General features: G+C 40.0%; 1 protein-coding gene across 1 annotated transcript; it reads right to left on the reverse strand.

The window, feature by feature from the left end:
* Ir7a (Ionotropic receptor 7a) lies at positions 1 to 1967 on the reverse strand. The gene is made up of 3 exons (XM_017162468.1): positions 1545 to 1967; positions 487 to 1485; positions 1 to 429 (listed from the first exon to the last, which is right to left on the reverse strand). The coding sequence occupies exons 1-3, from the start codon at positions 1965 to 1967 to the stop codon at positions 1 to 3; spliced, it is 1851 nt and encodes a 616-aa protein (XP_017017957.1).
* Positions 1968 to 14829: the final 12862 nt, after the last annotated feature.

A 14829-nucleotide genomic window follows, 5' to 3' on the forward strand; every position in this document is an offset into this window, starting at 1 on the left:
TCACTCAAAGTAGCGCCTTAACCAGTTGACTCGCTGAACACTCAGCAACTCCAGGACGAAGGCTATGCCCGAGGCACCGAGCAGGATGGCCGAGATATAGTACAGGCCGCAGTAGATCTCCAGCGGAATGGGCGACACCTCGTGCGGCTCTATGTTGGTGTCCTGGAACAGGCTGCTGTCGAACTCGCGGACAAAGTACCCGATGATGCCCGCGGAGAGCAGCTGCTTGATCTTCCGGTCGAAGGCGAACTTGAGCAGCGTGTGCCGGCGCAAATAGATGACCAGCTGGTACAGGAAGATGTGCTCCCGGATGTGGGTCAGCCGACTGGTGCTCCAGTGCATCAGGTTGTAGTACGACATGCTGGCAATTAGCGAGGTGGTGGTCAGCCGACCATCCTGGCCGTGCTCCTGAATGTTATCGAAGCGGTCCTTGGGTGCGAGTGATATCTTATTACTAAAATGAAAGCTATATATGCTGCTACCTACCCTGGATCCATTCCGGGTGAGCACAGTCAAGTTGCGGGGATAGAAATCGAGGTATTCCTGCGATATCAGCGTATAGTTGGCGGCTATCAGCTCCGATATTTGTCCGGGCATGGGCTGGGTGTAGGGCAGGCGAAAGGAGTCGTACAGCTTGCCCTGGTACACGACTCGCAGGACGAGGACGAGGAGCAGCCAAGCGGCGTAGAAGACACGCATCCTGCCGTTTGTTGGCAGACTCCGGGCCACCAGCGGATTGCCCATCAGGGTGGTGAGTACCTGCAGGGCGTGAGCGGCCACGTCCGGATGACCGGTGCTGATCCTTAGCCAGGTCCAAATGACCAGCACCACCAGGACACCGCTGACCACCAGGGCGAGCCACACGCCGGCCGAGAACGGCACCGCCAGCTGGGCCACCGCACCCAGTTGCGTGTCCATGTGCATCACAAAGACCAGGGAGCTCTGGTAGTAGGACGCTGTGGCGGCGAACTGCGAGCGATGTTGGTGGGATCCGCTCATGGCACCGATCAGGATCGAGGAGTCGTTGTTGATCATCTGGTCGAAGCAGCCACTGCAGCCGTCCTTGATGTCCCGCGACAGGCACTTGTCGCAGGGCTCCTCCAGAATGATGCGGAAGCGGAAGATCTCCGCCAGGAGCTTGATCAGCTCGCCATCGATGCCGGTCAGGCGCCAGGTCTGCGCCCGCTCTTCCGGATCGCTTTCGTTTCCCTTGAAGATCGTGAACGGCGGCAACGGATACCAGCTGACTCGAACCGGACATCCGGCCAGGCTGTTCAGCACCCGGTCGAAGGTGCGATCCTGGTGCCCCTGCTGGAAGGAGCCGTTCTCGTAGCGATCAATCAGCTCCAAGGAGAGGTTCAGGTCGCAGTTTTGGTTGTATATACGATAGCCATAGGTGAGCACCACTCCGCTGTTCTTCTGGGTGAGCAGGATCACGTTGAGGGTGTGGAAACTCACGCAGGTCCTAGATATATTCCTTAGCGCCTGCCATGGATACATAGTATGCAGAAGTCCTCTGTTTCTAGGGCGGAGCACTTACTTACCTGCAGTCTCTCCGCTCGCGAGGACATGCGACGCGTCAGCAGGATCAGAAAGTTGTACTCCCGCGTAGAGTGCATCTCCGTGAAGTCAAAGCTCAGGGTGCTGAAGGCCTCGGCGGAGTTCACCAGGAACAGCACATAGTTGGCCGGAACATCCTGGGGCGGAGCCTGGAACGTACGCAGCGCCATCGAGTCACCGACCTCCGCGATTATGGTGGTCATCAGCTCCTCCTGCTCATGATCTCGATGCTCACCCTTGCCGATCAGCTCTATTATTGCCAGCGTGCTCTGCGAGGGGCTCACCTGCTCGTCCAAAATATCGAGGGCAGCGGCCACCAAGGGAGTCATGTGCCCGGTCTCTGGCGGATGCAGTGCGCCCAGTGCCAAGGCACTGAGGGCCAGCAGGAAAGCCAGCTGCTGCAACATCATCATTCGCCCACAGTCGTTGCAAGTACACTGCACCAGTCACAGTTGGTCATCGTCGCCGAAGGAGTTGACCAATTACCCTAATGGCAAACCTAATTTTTGCGATTTAATCAAATTCTAATTAGTGGAAATTTAGCCATGTTTGCCCCGATCCAATTGTATCTTAATAAAGCATCTAATTAGCTAATGTCGTACTGGTAAAGTCCTGGCAGGGTCTTGAGGGTAACTTGTAAAGGGAGTCATACATAGTACTGCTTTTAAATGTATTAGTTTAAAATAGGTTTCCATTGGGAAAGAGTACAAGAGCAGCACATGAAAAGTACGAAGGATTCGAGAACGATCCATTAGGCTACAATTCAAAGAGAGCTCTACATCATCCAAGTTTAGCTCAGTAAATAAATCGTAGAGAAACGAAAGAAATATTATCATTACAGGCTGAGCCAATGTAAAATCCTGCACAACAAGTGCAAAGCAAAGGATAATCCAAAATTTCTGTTGCCACAAGTGCAGTTGAGCTGGGCAAAGCCAAAGACTTGGCGGGGGCAAAGGATATTTTGGCATCCCGCCACAGTTTTTATTTATCTTTGAGGAAAGTCCAGTGGGAAGGCAAGGCAAATGCCAGCATATCTCTGCGGCTTGTTAGTCCAAGCGAAAGGCCACTACCGTTGCTACCCTCTCACCACGCCCACCTCCCTTTGAAACCCATCTGGCGCGCATAAAAATTAAAAATTTCATTAAATTCACAAAAATGCTTGAAGTGGAAAAATGTAATATCCTTTGGGCACAAAGGATGTGCATATAAATGCAAATGCGGTACTGGGTCCCGGGCGAAAGCGATGCGATATGTCCGAAGCGCCGCAGTAGCTGCATGCATGAATGCACACAGCGTACACTGAGAGAAATTATAAATTATAACTTGTAGTTCAGTATTTTGGTTAACAAAACAAATAATGGTAATGACTGATTATTGCGCCCAAAAACATTTATTTTTAATATTTTTCTGTGCTAGTTTTTATAAGGTCAAAAAATCTGCTAAATGATGTGCAAAATTAATCTATTATTATTTTTTTTTTGTTTACAATTTTTATAATTTAAATAAATAAATAAACTCGTAAATTAGTTCCTAGATTGACTCGGCTGTTGATGCTGACCCAAATTATATATTTTATTTAAAGGTTCGGAAATGACTTTTATATTGGAAATTATAGTAATAATAATAATGATAGTACAGCAATAAAATCCTCAAAATATAAGAATAAAATAAACTTTTTATGCACTTTTAAATACTATAAAATTGTAAATAATTCTTTCTAATTCCAAGCCTTTTCAAATTATTTTTTTCAGTGCCTAGTAGATCCGTGAAACTTACACACATGCATTTCCCCCACGCTTATCTCCACTTGGCGCTGCTTGCAACCTTTTGTTTTTGCAATTAGTGGGCAACTTTCATAAACAAAGCGATATGGGATTTTGGTTGGAAAATGCCATTTAAGAAAACCCACCCATTGAGCAAAAATCCTGCATCTGAATAAGAACTTTGCAGCTCTTTCATCTGCCTAACAAGACATCATCAGATTGGGCCAATCGAGGAGAAAGCGTAGGAAAAGCTAAGATAGAGAGAGAAAGTGGAAAATCGAGAAAATCTTATAGGAATTTTCACGATCCAGAGTCCTTTTCAGAGCCAGAGCAACAAGGATTAAAAAATATTAATAAAGATTTTTCTTCAACGTTTTCCCAAAGAATATGACCATTCTTACAATTGTATTTATTTAAATATTTATGTAATATTTGCAAGATGTCCTGATCAGCGAAGCAATTAAATTACCGGCCATGGGCAAGGGACAAGGGACATCTCTCGCTCCACTGATAAGAGCGCCCATTTTTGGGGCTACCTTTTCCACCCCAACACAACCCACATTTTCTTAAGTTTTGCAAAAGTTCAAGCTTGGTCTGCGCATAAATTAAAAATGACAAGGATATGCCAGGACAAGTGGGCGGCATCATGTAACCCAAGCAGGCAACAAGTTGCAACCTAACGTTGTCCTTAAAGCATCCAACCCTTTATCCTGCCCCAGCCCCTTGTGGGCATATGAAACATGAACGCGCACCGCCCCTCACTCCCCTCTGGAGAAATTGTACGAATTCAGCGAAAAGTATTTTCCACCTTTAAAACGTGGCATGAAGGTGGAAGGCTGGAAAAAAGAGGGAAATGATTTATGAATGCGAAAAACTTTTCGGACCAACTTTGTGAATTGTGTGAGTGGGCGTGTGTGTGTGTGTCATGGGGGGAAAATCCTCATGTTACACACGAGAAGGTGATGGGGGGGTGGGGAGAGTAGAGACAGAGGCAGGACCCTGCCGCTTAATGGAATTATAAAAATGTTAACTTCAGCAGAAATTCAAACAGCGCCTCAATGTGCCACACACTCCACTAGCCACTGGCATCGAACTAACCCTTTTTCCTCCAACTCCCACCAATATGAATCCATAGTTATAATTTTGTTTAACATTTAAAGTGCCTTTGTTTGCAAACTAACCAAAAAAAAAGAAAAACAGCAAAGGAAATATTTGTAGAGTCGAGAACACGCCCAAAATCAGCCCCATTTCGATCTAGAGAAATTAAAAACAAAGCCAAATGGCAGCCCGCAAAAATGTTAAAAAAAAAAGAAAGCAAAACAAACGAAGAGTGGAAAAATTTCAACGTCAGCAGCAGACGGCCTTTGGTTAGACCGCTGATATATCAGAAACATATCCATATACACATAGCTATAGCCATAGATGAGCACAGACGTACGTATATATGTGCGCAGTAGGAATATTTGTGGCCGGGCAATCCAATATACTTTTCAAAGCAAACACGAATACAACTTGAGGCTGCCACAAGGCCCGAAGAAGATGGCAAAAGGCTGACACTTGAGCCCGCATCCGGAAAAGCACCCACTCACCCACAGGGAGCCTCATTCTGGACTGCAACAGCGGCGGCATCAGCCAATTTCAAGCCAAGTCCTGGAAATGGACCAACTTGTGGTCCTGCAGCGGCACGCGAAACAAAAAGTGTTTGTATTATATTTGTTATATTTGTTATATTTGTTATATTTGTTATATTTGTTATATTTGTTATATTTGTTATATTTGTTATATTTGTTATATTTGTTATATTTGTTATATTTGTTATATTTGTTATATTTGTTATATTTGTTATATTTGTTATATTTCTTTTATTTGTTTAATTTGTTATATTTGTTATATTTGTTATATTTGTTATATTTGTTATATTTGTTACATTTGTTATATTTGTTATATTTGTTATATTTGTTATATTTGTTATATTTGTTATATTTGTTATATTTGTTATATTTGTTATATTTGTTATATTTGTTATATTTGTTATATTTGTTATATTTGTTATATTTGTTATATTTGTTATATTTGTTATATTTGTTATATTTGTTATATTTGTTATATTTGTTACATTTGTTATATTTGTTATATTTGTTATATTTGTTATATTTGTTATATTTGTTATATTTGTTATATTTGTTATATTTGTTATATTTGTTATATTTGTTATATTTGTTATATTTGTTATATTTGTTATATTTGTTATATTTATTATATTTGTTATTTTTGTTATATTTGTTATATTTCTGTGATCTGATTTAAAAAATAAAATATACCTTTTTTAAGCACCTTGTAAATATTAATTTTGTCTCAGTGCACTCCCTCTGCCCCAGCTGCTGCTCCTGATGATGTGTCTTATCTTGTCCTGCAGTGGCTGAGCGATGCCAGCGCATCCTGGAAGCTTTTTATCTTGGCGTCATGTTGATGTTTGTCGGAAACTTGATTATTTTCATCTCGTTTTTTTTTCGTTTTGCGCCCACACATGTCGAGGAATCGCCGGCCCGTGTTTTTCCCTCTGCGAAGATGTTTTGGATGCTGGATGGCCCCGCGGCAGACAAACAGAAAGGGAGCAGAAGCAGAGGCAGACTGGGATTAGCCCCATCATCCCAAAAAAAAGAAAAAAAAAAAAAGAAAACTAAGGGGAATATTTGTGTATATATAGACATGTTCTGTGGCCAAAAGTTAAAAATAAAGAGTTCCGATGCGATGTAAATGCAACTTTAACCTCGCACGAGAGGTGGCCCGCCCCTTTGGCATGTCCTTGTTTTCCTTATTTTTTCGTACTTGTTGTTGACAAACAAGGAGCGCATAAGTAGAATAAGTAGAATAAGTTGTAATAAGAGCAGTTAACAACATGAGTGAAGTCAGGGCGAGCACACAGCGGGGGCGGGTGGCAGTCAGGACGCCACGACACCAGGACACCAGCACACCTGAGCGTCACGGAAGGAACGTGGCCACAGTGAAAACCCCTATGGATAATAGAGGCCTGCCTATTCAATTAAAATGTCCTAGAATGTATGGACATGTTATATTAAAAAATACAAACCAATTAACTTTAAAAGCGACATGTTCTACCATAGAAAATATAGGTTTTTCGAACGGACTGGCATCAGATGGCCAAAACAGCTCTTGAATATATTTTCAATATAAAGGAGTCAAAGTGTTTCCTGTTTTTTAGAAATTGAAACAACCTAAAATATAGAATCATTTCAACTACACATTTTATAAAAAAAAAAAAAAAAAATAAACTCTTTTTGTTAACTACACAAAGCTCCAATTAATTTCCGTTTTCCCACATAGTCTAGCCTTACTGTACTGGAAGGGCACAGGCCACGCTCCTGACAACTGACAACTCCTTTAAAATGTAGTTACTGTTGTTATTCTTCAACCTTAATGAACTTAACAAGCTCGCACAGCCCGACTGCAAAAAGGATAAGGAGCTGGGGGCAGGAGCAGGAGAAAGGAGAAGGAACTGGAGGAGGAGAAGGACGAAGGACGAAGAGGATGACAGTTGGACACAGGAATCCCGCCGAACAGACAGGCAAACGAACAAGTCAAACAGCGGGCGACGACGGTAAGGACGATGATGATGTTGGGTGGGCCACTACGTATGTTGCATGTTGTTTCGGTGCGATTCGGGGGCATCCACATCCACGCCCCCCCATGTGTGCCATGTTCATGTCGCAAGAAATTCTCCGGCTCTCAATGGCGCAGGGTCACGTAACTCAAATAAAGCGCCAAAGCCGCCAGCCGTAAAAAAATATAAAGAAAAAATACAAAAGAAAAGACAAGGAAAGAAACGAGATGCATTTTGGCTTCACCGCAAAAAGAAAAGCAAATTAAAAATGTTTTACAAATATTGAGAAAACGAGACCGCCAAAAATATGGCTTTTACAATATGGAAATTGAATAAATATAAAATAATTCAATAAAACAAGAGGAGAAAGCTCTGATGCTGACTATATATATTTGGAAAATTTTAAATAAGAAGCAATCAAGTTTCCTGAAGTTATTTCAGAAGTCAGCAAATCCTGCGGGTGCTTTGGGGCAGCGTTTGATCAAAGCCTTGGAAGGGAGATCCCGGTATTAAAAGTATACTTTCAATGCAGTATCATTGATCAGCATCAACAGCCGAGTCGAACTAGCCATGTTCGATAGTAAAAATCAGATCGAATTTAAATTATTGCATTTTTGGCTTAGTTATAATATTTTAAAACAGTTATTTGCCTGAAAAAATTACTTAAATTTAAATTAATAAATATTTTAAATATATTTAAATTAAATTTAAAAATATTTTCGAACTATTATAATTGAAAATGAAATTTTCTTGTATTTTAAACTCAATTTGCTTGTTTGTTAATCCAAAAATATCAACACAGAAATTCAAATTAATGCTTTTTTGGCTTACTTATAATCAATTTCAAACTCGTCACCTAGAGTATACAAGTTTAACTTCTTTTCTTGTTTACTATTTCCATTCATAGCCCTTGGACACAAACCATTCCCATTATTTTTCAGTCTTATACGGATTTTTGCTGCTTAAAAGCCGGTTGCCTTTGCCGGATTGCCGACAGTCGCTGGCCGACTTTCACAGCTGTCGGTTTTGCGTTCGTTTCTTAAGAGAACTTATTCCATATATTTCATTATTTCATTTACAAGCCTTAAAAACACTAAAAAATTGTTAGAATTAAACACCATAAATTAATTTCCAAATGCTTTAAACAATAGTTATTTGTAGTAAACCAATTAAATACGATTTTTGCTTAACTTTACTGAATTGAATAATAAATAAAAAAATATTCATAAATTACAAACTAATAATCAAATTAAAATTAAATTTAATTTTTAAGGAAATATTTTGACTAAATAAGATTTCAAGAAAAGACTTTCAATTTCTTAAAATAATAATTAAAGCAAGTATTGAAAGTTAAGTAATTTATTAAATTTGTATGCTACATTTTACAGTGATGATTAGTTTATTTTTATTTTATAAATCAAGCTTTAGTCCGAGGTCAACCCCCTCTGAGTGGCCCAAGCAAATAAGAAAAGTATTTAATGCAGCTTTATTATTTATTAACAAAGCTTGAGCACTGCGGTGGCTGGCGTGGTGGCCTCTCGTGTTTCATATTTCATATTGCAATTTCAATTTCAATTGCAATTTCAATTTCATTTAGTATGCGGCAGCAAGGAGCTGCAATGGCTGCTGCTGCTGCTGTTGCATCCATCGACTTTATGGCCGCGAGCCGCTTCGCAGTTATTAAATTTATTTATTGAAAACGCCACCCGATGGTCCCCGGTCGAGGGCTTTGCGTTTAGGTCATCGATATGCAAATTGATTGACAAAAACACTCTAGTTAACAGCTCTCCTTTGCTCCTGCCTCGTGCCTCTAGCCTCCCATTTCCTATTTCCGCTTTCAGCCTTCTCTCTTTTTTTTGGGTATTTCCGTTTTTGGTGGGCGAATCGTTTGGGCGGGGCTGGTCCATTTGACATAATTAATTGTAACACGAACAATTACGAGGCGAGTGGGACAGCAGGAGTAGTAGTAGTAGTAGTAGTTGGCTTGCTGGCAGAACAATAGGGATATACATTTTAATTAAAGCACCTCGAGCAACTAATTACATTGCCAGAACTCTGTGTGTGTGTGTGTGTGTGCGAGTGTGTAGAGGGTCCTTTTGGGGTGTCTATGTGTGTGTCCTTGAGCACCTTGCCACTGTCCCCCTGTCTGTGTGCGGTTATCCGCAGATCCTGCGGCATGTGCGTGGGCGCTACTTGATTCATGGGCTCGCAGGCTGAATGCAAAAATTCCTTGCATACTTTCGAGCGCCCAGCGGCCTCTCAAGGGTTAAGTGTCCTGCGGCTTTATGAGGCGATTATCAATCGATGGGGTCCTAGGGTTAGAAAGGGGATGGATTGGGCTTCCAAAATTGGGCATTTCATAATATCTTTTAGTTTAATATTTTGTAGAAGAATAATAGATGCTAACTTCAAGGGAAAAATATATTTAAAGAGAGCTAGTGATCAAATTAAAGATATAGAGTCAGAAAGAAAGAGATATATAGAAAAGTAAACAAAGAGATAGAGATAGATATGTATGTAGAGGGAGAGAGAATTGATACAGAAAAACTCAGAGGAAGCAAAAGAGAAGAAAAGTCAAAGACAGAGACAGAGAGAAATAGATAGAGTTAGAGAGCTAGTTATAGAAAAGGATAGCGAGAGAATGAGAAAAAGAGAAGTAGAGACTGAAAAAGAGAGAGAAAAAGACAGCAATGGATATATAAAGCAAGAAAAGCGAGTAAGAAAAAGAAAGCTCGAAAGATATTGAAAAAGAGAGATATATAACAAAAATCCGAATAGATTACACTCTATGAAAATAGTCCCTTGACACCAATTTAAACGATTACCACGAATAATCGACAACTCTTGCCGATAGCGATTTACTTGAGCGGAAGCGCCTCAAGCCGGCTTAGGCAGTCTATCAATGCCGGTAAATAAAAAAGAACTCGTCTAAAAGTTTCAGTTACTCAGTTTGTCAGTTCATCAGTATGTCCTGCCTGTCCCAGTGCCTTACCCTCAGACATCGTCAGACATGAAGGCAGTCGCAGTCGCTCACGCCCATAAATATAATGCAAGACGGCAGGCGGGCACTCAGGCAGTCGGAGGCACAACGCTGACAGGTTAATGTCAAATCGCGGAGCCAAAACCGAAAAGCCAACAGGAAAAAAACAACAAAGGAAAAGCACTGGCAAGGAAAATATTTAGCAGATGAAAGCCGAAGAGAGAAATGCTCTAGTAAATAATTGAAATACAAAATATAGTTTTTATTTTTATTCATTTCTGAAAGAGAATAAATAGAAAAGTTTAATTTTTATTATTTCATATTTAGTTTCGATATTTAGTAGTATGAATTCTAATACCCTGCTAGGTTATAAAAAAAAACATTGAAAATAGCTTGGGTAGTTCTAATCCGGGTTTTAAAAATGTTTTAAAATATTTTCTTAGACATTTTCACCTTCATTTTTATGCTTCATCAATTACTCAATATATAATTATTTTATAAATCAAAATACCCTTTATAAAAAGAGTAGAAAAGTACGGTTAGCGGGTGATAACTGAAGAGAATGGCGAAAAAATGGCAAAGAAAGCGACAAAAACAAAAGCGCCAAAGTTTTTTCTTTTGCTTTTCGTCAACGAGGAAAACTCCGGCTGGCTGGAAAAGCGACTCTGAAGCTGTCAACTGACAGTTATGAGAAAAAGTAAAGCTGACGAAGACATCAGCGGGGCAAATTTGTTTAGTCTTAGTCTCTCACTTCCCACCCCTTCCCACTCCCCCACGTCCTTCGCCTGCCATGCCATTTTGGTAATGATGGCTTAAAGGACGCCCCGCTGCGACAATGTGTTTGTTTTGTGCCTGGCGTCGTCCTTCGCGTCCTTTCGCGAGGAAGCGCCGTTAACAGAGCATGTCGTGGCTTTGCTTTCGGTGGGATTTTGGCCAAAAACTGGAGGGGGTTGGGGTTGGGGTTGGGGATGCACAACCGCTAAAAGGGCGTTAAGTGTTTTATTTACCCTCAGAATATAATTTATATTGTGGCTGGGATATGTGTGAGCGAGCGAAAAGAAACGCCAGAAGAGGGACGGGTCCTGTGTGGTGGAAGGAAGAGGATTTGCTGTGAAGTGATTTAAATTTTAAGTACTTTTTGCATTTGTGTGTTTGTCCTCCACCCCCCAACACCCCCCATTCTGCAGTGTTTCTCTTACTGATTACTTTTCTCATTTTGCAAATTGACTTGATGACATTTTCGGGTAATTTACACAATTCTGTTTATCCGTTTTGCCCTGAGGAGTCCCTTTTGGGTTTTCCCCAGGCGGCCATCCAAGCTTCTTTATCGTTATCGAAACCATAAGCGGTCGATTAACGAGGTGCGATCTCGCAATTATGGTTGCTGCAGTTCTTTTTTTTATTATATTCGCTTTTTGGGATGGGATTACTAGATTTATTACTTGAAAATAAGAAAACAAGATTTCGTTAAAGTTTCAAGGTAATCGAAGCTTTATCGATATGAAATTATAAGCAATCGATAATCGAGGTAAAAACAAAGAAATATCTTTCTTATTTTATTCGTATTTACTAGTTAGAGATAGAATAACAAGATATATTAGTGGAAAATAAAGAATACGAATTACGAAATATTTTTAAAATTCGCATTTAGGGATAGAATAACGGGACATACAACTGGAAAAATAGAGAAAAACCTTAATTAAAAGTTAAATTATAACTTAAAGAAAGGCAGCTTCCTTCTTCCTTTACCCCCTATTTGATTAATTAATAAAGTCAAAACAAAGAGATAAACAGAAAAAAATATATGTAAGATTAGTGGGTAATTAGAAGAGAACCTGCTAGCTGCTGCTCTGCCTAATATAACTAATTATTTCAAAAAACCAAACAAAAGCGACCTAGTGCGGGTTTTTCACACCTCCGAAAATGTGCTCGGCATTAATTTAATGTCACATTTAACCGGGGATAACCCACAGCCACCCCGTTTTTCGAGGGACATCGCGACATTGTGCGGGTCGCGCTTTGGCAAGTAAATTAAAATATTTTAATGAGTACAATTTATCACGCGCCAGCGGCTCGACTCTGGCAGCTCGCTATTTAAAGCGCCAAAACCCGGCGGCTTTGTCCTTCGCACGGCAGCGTCCTTGGCCATCCCATCCCGTCCCGTCCTTCATCGCTGCGGATGCCTGAAATCGTTGGGATCCCTTACTGTCGGGGAATACCCGGGCCCTGGGCAACTTGGCAACTTGTTGCGACATTTAATTATTGGTGACAGTATAATCAAGTAAACTCGGCAAGAATTTCAATTTCATTTAATGGTTTAACACATTTTGCTGGCTTTTCTCGGGGGTTAAGCCTCAAGTGTCATGTAAACGACGTTAAACGGCTGCCTGGCTGGGAAAACGGTTGAAACCCGCAAAAAAGGGTTAGGAAAGCTTATCCATTATCCCCATAGTCCTTTTGCTGTTCGCTTTCTTATCACTGGAACAATTAGTAGGAGCGAAACAACAACAATAAGCATAAACATGATGTCAAAAGACAATTATTAGGGCTTTATGGATTTAAATGGGCGGTGTTATAGCCCCCAAAATGTGTGACAGTTTTGGTGGAAAGTAAAAGCCAGGGGGAAAATGTTTGGGGAAAATGCTTGGAGGATGGTAGTTTATTTTTTAAATTTAATTTAAAGTTGAAAAGGAACTTTAAAAACGGTTACTACTTATAATCAACTTAGAAAATACGTGCAGTTATTGTAGAACTAAAAACAAAGTTTAAATAAGCTTTTAACTTGTATATAAATGTATTTAAACTATTAAACTATTCCTTAAAAATATTTTATAAATATAATTAAAGTAAATAAATTCAATTTAATCACAAAACACAACTACAAAATATCTTTTGACATGGAAAATCAGCTCTTTCTGACCCTGTCACGGTCGCCACTTTCAGCTAGATTTGTATTTCTATTTCCGTTTTCCAAACTCCTTTTGCCTTCAATCAAAATTTTCTTTGTGCTTTCAACGGCTGCTGCTGCCTATAAATTGCCATATGAAAATGAAATTGATTTTCTCCACTGATTTCATTTTCCAACAGCAAAAGCTCAGTGCAAAAATCAAGTAAAATCGAATAGAACCAAAAAAGAAATATGAAAATAGAGAGAGAAAAGTGAAGGAAAAATTGCATTTGGCCCCCGGAGCTTTGAAGTGTTGTGGCGCCAACTGCGCTGATTAGATAAGCAAAAATAAAAAAAGGGGACTAAAAACAACAAGAAATATTTATAACAAAATGGCCCGCGGGGGCAGCAGCCATCTCACTCTATTTTCATTTTTTTTTTAGTTGTTGACTGCTTCAACTTTGGCTTACAAATTGTTTTTTAGTTGGCAGAACTTTTAATTTGGTTATGGTGTGAAAATGTTTGTTTCCCTTCTCCCAACTTCTCGCCCTTCCCTTTACCCATTTTGATGAAGTTTGTGGAGCAAATTAATTTGCATTTTTACTCTGTGGCTCTATATATATGCACATTTTTATATATATAGTATACGAACTCCCAATGTTTATTTAAATAAGTTTTGTGCGGCGACTTTTTCAATTAGCAAATCTCAGGGGAGTGGCATTTGTAATACCCTTACAAGGGGGGTAGTTGAGAAATATGGTGATGTAACCATAATAATACCTATATTAAAAATATTTTAAAAACAATTACTTATTTATATTGTTATTTATTAAATCAATATAAATACAAATTAATTATGAAAGGGTATACAACAACCAAAGTGAAGTGCTTTCTCTCTCGCTTGCGTGACAGTGAGCAATTAGGGGTCAATTAATAGGAACTTGCTTACATGTCCGGCGACAATGGGCATTAATCAAACAAATCAATTTTCATATCAGATAGCCGAGGAGGCACTCAAGTGGTAGTGGTAGTTCCCTTACCCGGAAATTGATATTTGCTTCATTTATGAAATGTAATAAAAAACCTTAAAAGCCTACTCACACACACGTCGCAAGCAATTCGATTTCACGGCTGTCTCGCTGCCCCTCTCTCGCTGTCTCGCTACTCCTCTGTCTCGTTGTCTCGTTGCCTCCCTGTCTCGCTGTCTCTCCCTCCCGAGAGCATAATGGAAAAGCCATAACTGAGCGACAATTATTGGGGATATTACTGTAGCTGGGAACTGGGTCGAATGTCCTTCGTTCAACAATTCAATTTGCTTGACGTCCTAAATGGCTTTGACTTTGGCCGGGGCTTTGGCACTTTTTGTTTGAAGGGTCACATGATATGTCGTCTAGTTTGGATCAACTTTCTCCGCACTCCGACACTCCCCCGCTTTTCTTTCCTATCCGCTCCTTTCCATCCGTTTCGCTTTGTTTCTCGGTTACTTTGTGTTGGCTTGGCAAAACTTTCGCATTGATAAGCTAACGCAGACACAGTACACTGAGAAAAAAGTAATGAAGTTCACTTTTATTTTAAGGTATTACTATTATTCCATAGGAAGTTTATTTGAATACCCTTGCAGGGTATTATAATTTTAGTCAGAAGTTTGCAACGTAGTTAAGGAGACATTTTCCGACCCTATAAAGTCTGCATATTCTTCATCAGCATCAACAGCAGACTCGATTTAGCCATGTTCGTCTGTTAACTTTGAGCTCTAATGATTTTCTTACATTTTCTTTGATCGATTACATTTAATTTTTTATAAATCGAGCTGAACGTATTGTTTATCAATAGTTTTCAATTAATTGGTTATAAATATTATCTTATTTCCTATTTTTCTTTTTAAACCTTTTAAATTTATCACTATTTCTTCACTGTTCATGGAATGGTATCTGGATCTGTTCTTTTCCTTTTCTGCCAGCATTTCCACGCACTTTCATGGCTCATTCCTAACCATTTTCACTGGCTTTTCCTTCCT

This window comes from Drosophila kikkawai, chromosome X (assembly GCF_030179895.1).
Source record: "Drosophila kikkawai strain 14028-0561.14 chromosome X, DkikHiC1v2, whole genome shotgun sequence".
Lineage (NCBI taxonomy): Eukaryota > Metazoa > Arthropoda > Insecta > Diptera > Drosophilidae > Drosophila > Drosophila kikkawai.